Here is an 8,704-nt window from a genome sequence, read left to right on the forward strand (position 1 = left end):
TTAGCAGCCAAGGAGAAAATGTACAGTAAAAACATAATCCAACAACTGGACTTACACTGATATCAGAAGCACAGTGCTGGTATTTAGATGCTAAAATGTGCACAGAATGAAGACACACACACACATACACACACTTAAAAATGGAGCTTTGAGCACTTTTACAGAGCACGACCAATAACCTGGGAATGGAGTGTGATGATTCAAACAGCTCATGCATACGGCTTTCCTACCAACACGTTATCTGGATTCGTCTCCAGAAATTACAGTAGTCGATCGTTAGAATTGAGGGACCTCATGCGTGTCATATTCTGCAGCACGAGATATTTGTTACAATTCACAGCTAAGGAAACGTGGAGGTGCCGATGAAAGCATTAGTCTTCTACGGCCGCTCCGGTGTTAGAGGATCTGGAATATACTGGCCAGAATGTTGTAGCGGTCGGGAAGGACCCTCATTTTCAGGGTCCCGTCGGCTCCGCAGGTGAAGATCTTTTATAAACCTGCCTTAGAAAATAACATTACTCGTGTGCATCCTGAGACAAAACATTTTCTTTCAGGTAAAACAGCCCAGACATGCATTTTAGTCTGGGATAGGCTTAAGCCTCGTCTGTGAAACCGGGGAATAGTGTCTAATCCAAACTAAGCTTGGAAAAAAGAAAATAAATAAATAAATCCTACACACTACTCAAACGCGCGCAATTACAAAATTTTACTAGCAATGTTTAAAGCCTGAGAAGGGTCAATTGAATAAATCAATTCTAATAAAATTTTGTAGATACAAGTTTGAGTAGTGCGCAGGATTTCAGTTTATCATTCAAAGCCTTACAAACATGTTTTGTAAAATGTTTAGTTTGAAAAGTGACATGTTTGAAAACATGCGCTTGATTTGAAAATTTGTATCTAATGTAATGCATTTTTAAATCTGAATTGAGTGTCCAAATGCAATTTGGGGTTACCATATTTTATTTTTTGGTATGATTTTAAATTTTATGTCGCATTTTTGTTTTTCAGCTAACATGCATTTTAAATGAATATTTATTAATTCATGCAGCACGACCAGAGCTAATTTTTGTGCAAACGGTTCATAAAACCATTGTTATAAATATACTTTACATAAAGATGGTTTTACTAAGTTTACACAGAAATTCCTTCTCCTCTCGTTTCATGAATGAGGCCAAATGCGTGTAAATAATAAATGGAATTTCTATGTGCATTACAAGAATTTAGTAACTTCGTATACATAACCATTGCTGCCATTGCTATTTTATTTCACAGCATCAATTCATTAAGACTTTTCAAGATAACGTCACTCAAAAACCCTACACAATAAGATTAGGTATGTGCATCAATTTAAGGTGAACTTTGATTTTTTTTGTTGACTTCATGTTATAGATATTGTGTTAGACTGCTAGTATGTATAAGACACAAATATATTTGCCAAATGTTGTTTTATTTATATTGCATGCATGTTTATGTAGCTACAAATGCTTGGAAATCCTGAAATAAACCCTGAAACATTTTAATATAAAGACGTGGAGTTGAAACAGTAAAAGTGAAATGACAATTCAAATAAAAAGAATTTATTCAACTTACAAAGATAAAACTTTGACCATGACAGAACTACCTGTTCCTTCAGAAATATCAACCAGTGTTTTGGGGGTTTGCATTTTCACACACGCAGACAGATCAGGCTGTTCAATAAATACACATCAGACCATCGGTTGAACATTTAAAATACGTACAGTTGACATGGTGCCCAGCAAATCAGACAGAAACACAAATATGATTTTAATAAATACCACATACATCAAACCAAATATACTGTTTAGCGTGCTCGCTGCTAAAGGAGTGCATGAGACCGTGACCCGCCAACTTCCAGACCTGAACCAGAACAGGAATGCAGTTATTAGAAATGATGCGCAAAAATTTCTTTACACCAGAAGTTTAAAAAACAAAACCGAAAATAAAGTTTTATAAATCAATTAATCAATTCAATGTATTTAAGCAACATTCAAATAAAAAACTGAAATGTACAGAAAAAGTGAAATTACAGCTGCTGTATGGTTTTTATATGAACTTACTAATGATATACTGTATTAATTTGTTACTGAAATATCTAATAACAAACATTTAATAGCTTATTCACGATGTGTACTCAGATCAGACACTAGCTATGTTTCCATCCAAAGATTCGAATGAAACTTATGCGCAAAACTGTAATATCGCATAAAACATATGCGAATAAAGCACCGTTTCCATCCAACGAGTCAAAGAGAACAAAATCATCATTTCCTGGTAAACTGTGGCACTAAATATCACTAAGAATATAGGAGAAGCCACTGAATATAATAATTTTCAATATATGATATAAACTACTTGCACCTCAGAACGAGCAGACGTAACACAATAAATGCTGTCAATGCTTTCGGAGGTGGATGCTGCTGTATGGGAACGCAGTCGAAATACTTTGATGACAGACTTTGCTCAGGCATTTCAGAATGACCATAACAACATATAGATGCTGTGAACGAGATCGGTCCGCTGCTTGTCAAGTTATCCCGTCTCATAGCGCAAAGTCACATGACTTTTTTGATGCGCATGGAGGAATTTATTCGGTAAATGTGTTTCCATCTTTTATGTTTATCCTACTCACATGTGCGCATCATTTTTTTTATGCGCATTTTTAGAATTTATGCGCATCTTGGCGTTTCCATCCAGTGTTTTTTTTTTATGCGATATTCCAAAATGCGCATAACAATAGGTGGATGGAAACGCAGCTACTAACACAGTAAAAACACACCATAGGAGAAGCGCTAATTAAATATCACCACTGTTATGGCTTAAACCCATCATTCATTTTTTTGGTTGAATATTATTGATTGTTTGTGAAATTTCGGTACATCACTATATATTAGTTATACTGTAGATATATAGCCAGGTTGATGGACTAACACATTTTTACCTATTTGAGATTATTGAATGCTGTTAGGTTAGTGACAGTTTAGAAGAAGTGAACTGCCTTGTGTCAGTTCCAAAAGCAAGCAGACTTACATACTGCAAATAGAGCAAAATATCGCGTGCATTTTTTTAAATGTATGTTTTTCAATATTTTGAAAACTTTCAGCAATTCAGCATACATCTCAATTGCTATCATTAAAGTGTATTATGTACACTACTATTATATCTGCAATAGACCACCATGCTCTCTAGATACCGTTATAAGCAAGAGGTGATCCGACACATTATCAAAATTGTTTATCATATATAGGTAAAAAGAAATGTCCTTAAAAACAAACACACTGAAATGTTTTAGTATAGGCATGAACACTATTCAAATTAAAAACAATATGCTAAATTCTTTACATGGCATAGGCTGAATAGAACAATTCTAATTTCATTCAGGTTGTCTGACATTTTTTACACATCTTCCCAGTCTTTTTATCAAATGACAGATGAAAGTCTAATTGGACACACAGCCTTCAACAACAAAAAGATATGAGAAGCATTTCTCCTTCCATTTAAAAGCTGATACATTTTTTATCCTAAAAATGTGATCGCATTATTATTATTATTATTATTATTAATAATTACACACATTTAACAAATAATTACGAACAATTTTATCTATTGATAGTGAGCAGTAGAAAAAACATCACAAAATGAACCGCTTGCTAGTTTGTCATTTGCTTGAAGATAAAAGGTGGACTTAATGCTTGCTAGTTGCAGTTTTCACACATGCTAGTGAAGGAGGCGCTTTTAGCACTGACTTGGTGAGAAAAAAAAAATTTCTGTCGTTTGGCGATACTTTAAATTCAGTCTAATTATTTCTTTTTTTGGAGTTATCAATGTTTTTAAAGAAATATATTTTTTTTAATGTCACTTTGCTTTTTATGTTTTTAGCATAAATATCCACATAACAGCAACAGGAGATGTTTAAGATGAAGTGTGTCATTTTAGGGGAATATACCTTCATGTTCCCTTCGGCTGAGCCGGTGACGAAGAAGTCTTCAGTGGAGTCCATGGCCAACGCTTTGATGGCTGAATCATGTGCCTGGAATGTGTGGAGCAGCTGTCTCTGACGGATGTCAAAAATACAGACGAATCCCTTCCGGCCGCCTGCGATGATTAGCTGCTGTTTAGGAGCATATTGAAGAACCGTTGCGCCATTCTCATGGCACTGGAACGCTGGATATAGAGAGATAGCAGAATAAAAGGACTTTTTTTTTTTTTTATCAAATTTAAGACTTTTTAAGACCTTTTTTAAAATTAATATCACATTCATACAAAACCCATTCAATCTCAAAATAAATCATGCATCTCAGATTCTTTTACATATTCAACTGCAAAACAGGGTTAAACAAGTTAAATATGTTAAAAAATTGGTTTATGTACTAATATATTAACACACAAATTACTGGTCGATCGATATTTGATTTTGCTGATACGATAATGTTTAAAATAACAACAACAACAACAACAACAACAACAACAGAAATCAATAAAAATATTATTGTGCTGATATCAGTAAAATCTAAATATTGAATGTGTTAAAAGCTGGTCTTTGTCTTTCCCTTCTTTATTGTGATAGGGCAGCCAAAACACCAATAATATCCAGAAAAAAAACTTATTTTGAAAATCTATGCTTTACTACTTCCATCTGCTCATTAAAAAAAAAAATGAGGGTGATAAAATACTGCACTCTTATGACATTCTACAACATTAAAGAAAAACACAAAGTAAATATTGTCATAATTCATCAAAGTTAGAGCATAAACAATCTCTTATGGATAAATGGATGGTATTTACTGATTACAAACTGCTCTGAATGTGCAAGCCCATAAATACGCAACGGTGCCGCTTTTTGACTTTGAACATGCAGCGCTCACATTTAATTAAATAATCGCCTTTGAAGTTTAATAATCACATTAGGCCATATCACGATTCCCATTCTTTAGTCAACCTATTTAAGTGCTCTTAAAATAAATAAGACTGTTGATATACCATTTATGATATTTAAGACTTTTATGACCTTAAACCTGATCAAACTGAATTTAAGACTTTTAAAGGACCCACAAGAACCCTGTAAAACTTAAATGACAGTACATATAATTATATGTAACTAGCAATAAAAGTAATCTTCAACAAACATATTAATAGAAAATGGGCCCATTCTTGCTCTTGTAAATGTCTGTGGTACTATGTAGACATAGTATTAAAATATTCCATCCTCAGTCCACCCAGACCATTTATTAAAACTAAGCTTTAAAACAACACATTTAGAAATATTCATGATAATGTTGTCGCCACCATGAGAACATTAACATATGACTACCCACACATGAACACCCATTCAGTATTTAGATGAACGAAAGAGTGTGGAAAATGTTCATGAAAAACGAAACTTTTTTTTTGTACATAAACAATGACATCATAAGCTAACTTAATAATATAATAAAAAAATGAAATAATACTAAATCACTTATTCAACATATATATATATATATATATATATTTAAAAACATCTTCCCTTAAGAGTCTGTGGACTCACCGTGTATCATAGAGTTACTTGGAGAGATAAGAGTGTCCCATAAACAAACATTCCTGTGGAAGAAAGGGAAACGTTTCCTTAAAAACAATCCATAAAACCTGTTTCTATATGACAGTAAAATAAATCATTTAACTGACCTGCCATCGTTAGACTGTCCTGCTGTGGCAATCAGACTGGAGGACGTAATGAAGGCGAAATCACCGCAGCTTTTACTGTGACACTGCCAGCTCTGAGACAGACACGCAGAGATGCTTATTATTTCATATGATACAGTGACTCTGCATTATCAAACATGTATTTAATAGTAAAGTTCGTTTTTATCATTTGTTTGCAGATGCCACATGCTTTGATATTATATCTACTTCAATCACACTGTTCAATCACACTATGAGGGCAGTTTGTGACCGTCAGTAATGGAAGGCCTGTGCGGTACAAAGATAAAGGTCTTACCAAATAAGGTTTGGGGTTTGAGGAGGTCTGATTGACTTGCCAGAGGCTCAAAAAGCCTTCGCCATCTGCAACACCACACTGCAGACAGACAGCAAGAATGGAGATATTTAAAGGCACAGACAATATTTTCAGCTGTATATTGCATAATGATTCATATAAAGGACAGAAGACACAACAGGATGACATTTTCTGAACAGATGTGCTACAGTACTGGACTTATTATATAACACCACAGACAACTGACGTACTCGCTCTATTCTATGAAGTCAACAGCACATGAACAGACACAAAATGAGCCTGGAAATTATTACACACTACATAAGTAAAACTTACCAAAGGTCAAAAGCCTTTTCAATGCATAATTAACAACTTCTATTTTAATATGTTTTTGTGTTTTAAAATGCAATTTATTCCTGTGATGACAAAGCTGTATTTTCAGCAGTCTTCAGTGTCACATGATTTCAGGATCTAACAGACTGATTTGGTGCTCAAGAAATCTTATTTTTTTAATTAAAATGAATGGAAAAAACCACTTCATATTTCTGTAGAAAGTGTGATAATTTTTTTTCAGGATTCTTTGATTCATAAAAAGTTCAAACGAACAGTATTTTTTAAAAATATAAATATTTTTAACAATATAAATGTCCCAACTGTCAATTTTGAGCACTTTAATGCATTCTTGCTGAATTGAAAGTATTTATTTCAAAACTTACTGACCCAAAATTTTGAACAATAGTGTATGGCTTGGTTATCACGTGGTTATGAGGTTTAATGATTTTGGTAATGACTGCTTCAATACCTTGTTGCCCTGTGAGTTGAAATAGAGGCGTGTGACTCGAGCGTTTCCGGCCTGTCTGAAACAGATGAGCTGCTGTGGACGATTCCACTCAAACATCCTCACACTGCCGTCCTGAGCACCCGTCATATCTGAAAACATGTCAAAGAAGTCAAACAGGAGTTTCATCAAAACCCTACAGTGTTTGTGTGTGAAATAAGAGACACTCACAGTACTGATAGATGGGATGAGATGTCATTCTCTTCACATTATTCAGGTTCCTCTTCATGATCTGTCAGAAATTACACACACACACACACACACACACACACAGTTAAACTCATGAAAGTCTGTTCTCTCAAACTTACACACACACACAACACTGAGATTCTTGCAGTTTCTTCATATTTTACAGTACAATATGCAGTACAATTTACAGTATTCTATAGTATGATTTAGTGAAAGCTTTGCTTGGACTGTTAATTTCAAATTACCCATAAAATATGTAAATCAATGACAGTATCTTTACACAAAAAATGCTGGGTTAAATATAACCCAGCGCTGGGTTAGAAAGGGACAAACCCAGCTATTGGGTTGTTTTGACCCAGCAGTTGGGTTCAAAACAACCCAACCGCTGGGTCAAAACAACCCAACAGCTAGGTCAAAACAACCCAACCACTGGGTCAAAACAACCCAACCACTGGGTCAAAACAACCCAATAGCTGGGTTTGTCCCTTTTTAACCCAGCATTTTTTAGAGTGTACCATCTGATCGCATCCCTGTACCATGGTACCAGATCTTTTGCTACTCGTTGTAGCAAAGCTAACTACACGATCAAAACGATAATTTGTCTGCAGCATGTAGAGCGTGGAAAACCAGTTTGAAAGTAGCTTCCCCAACTCCACAGTGTCATCTTTATCAGCCGTGAATGAGAACAAGAGTGGAGGTTGATGTGATGACGCAGGTCTGTACCTTGGGCCGCTCGGACTGTCTGCGGTATACTCCACTACCGCCAAACGCTCTTATCAGCTCGATACAGACTCATCAAGAGCTCTGTTGAGACCACGACTCACTGTTTGTGTTCTGCTGATAGCAGCCAAAAGAAAACACTCAGAAGCTGCTCTTCATTTGCGGGTGCAGCTCTGTGGGAACGTGACCATCATGAACCGGATTTAATGTGTGCATATGTACAGTGGGGTACAAAATCTGAGACCACTAGTAAAAACGCTTCTGTGTTTTCCCGAATTTAATACAACCCTGTACATTACAACTATTTCAGTAAAGTTTAATTAAGTTGAATTAAAAATGAACATGAATTTGAACGTTTCTTTGAGTATTTGGTTTGTTTCTTCTTCCTGTTATGACAGTAACACTGAAGCTGCATGAACAAAACCTGATGATCATGTTTTCCAGGATGATTTGAGAATCATCTAAAGAGCATCTTGTACCCCAGTGGAAGCAAGAATATCTGACCAACTGTACAAAAGATGGCCACAGATGTACAAATGTCACAAAATTGCTTATTTGATTAGTGACCAAAAAAAAAAAAAAGATTTTATGTAATTTAATAATTTAGCATTCCTTTATTTTAAATTTGTCTAAAACTTAAAATGCTATTTTTATTTACAGGTTTTTTAAAAAATCCTTAATTTTTTATGTGGTCTGAGACATCATGACATAATACTGTTTCAATGAGCCTTTTAGGTCCCACTTTATATTAAGTGGCCTTAACTACTATGTACTTACATTTAAATTAATCATTTGGTACAATGCACTTATTGTGTACATACATGTTTTTACATTGTACTTATATTTTAAATATACCTGCATGTAATTACATCTGTAATTCATTTCTGTAATTACATTTATAATTACACTGTTGACCCATCCCTTACACCTCAAACCACCCTTAAACCTACCCCAACCACCAAATC

At 34.7% G+C, this 8,704-nt stretch overlaps 1 protein-coding gene across 1 annotated transcript in view; it reads right to left on the reverse strand.

Annotated features, from left to right (window-relative positions):
- Positions 1–1,307: 1,307 nt before the first annotated feature.
- The window catches only part of LOC107747624 (dmX-like protein 2), a 60,488-nt gene continuing 53,091 nt past the window's right edge, over positions 1,308–8,704 (reverse strand). Inside the window, exons 36-43 of the mRNA XM_016562222.1 lie at positions 7,002–7,062; positions 6,795–6,922; positions 5,996–6,073; positions 5,683–5,774; positions 5,546–5,598; positions 3,965–4,182; positions 1,804–1,878; positions 1,308–1,316 (exon numbers count right to left, since the gene is read on the reverse strand). Coding sequence (XP_016417708.1) covers positions 1,308–1,316; positions 1,804–1,878; positions 3,965–4,182; positions 5,546–5,598; positions 5,683–5,774; positions 5,996–6,073; positions 6,795–6,922; positions 7,002–7,062 — 714 coding nt within the window. The remainder of the gene's footprint in view (positions 1,317–1,803; positions 1,879–3,964; positions 4,183–5,545; positions 5,599–5,682; positions 5,775–5,995; positions 6,074–6,794; positions 6,923–7,001; positions 7,063–8,704) is intronic.

This window comes from Sinocyclocheilus rhinocerous, unplaced genomic scaffold (genome assembly GCF_001515625.1).
Source record: "Sinocyclocheilus rhinocerous isolate Xijiao unplaced genomic scaffold, SAMN03320098_v1.1 scaffold1430, whole genome shotgun sequence".
NCBI classification, from domain to species: domain Eukaryota; kingdom Metazoa; phylum Chordata; class Actinopteri; order Cypriniformes; family Cyprinidae; genus Sinocyclocheilus; species Sinocyclocheilus rhinocerous.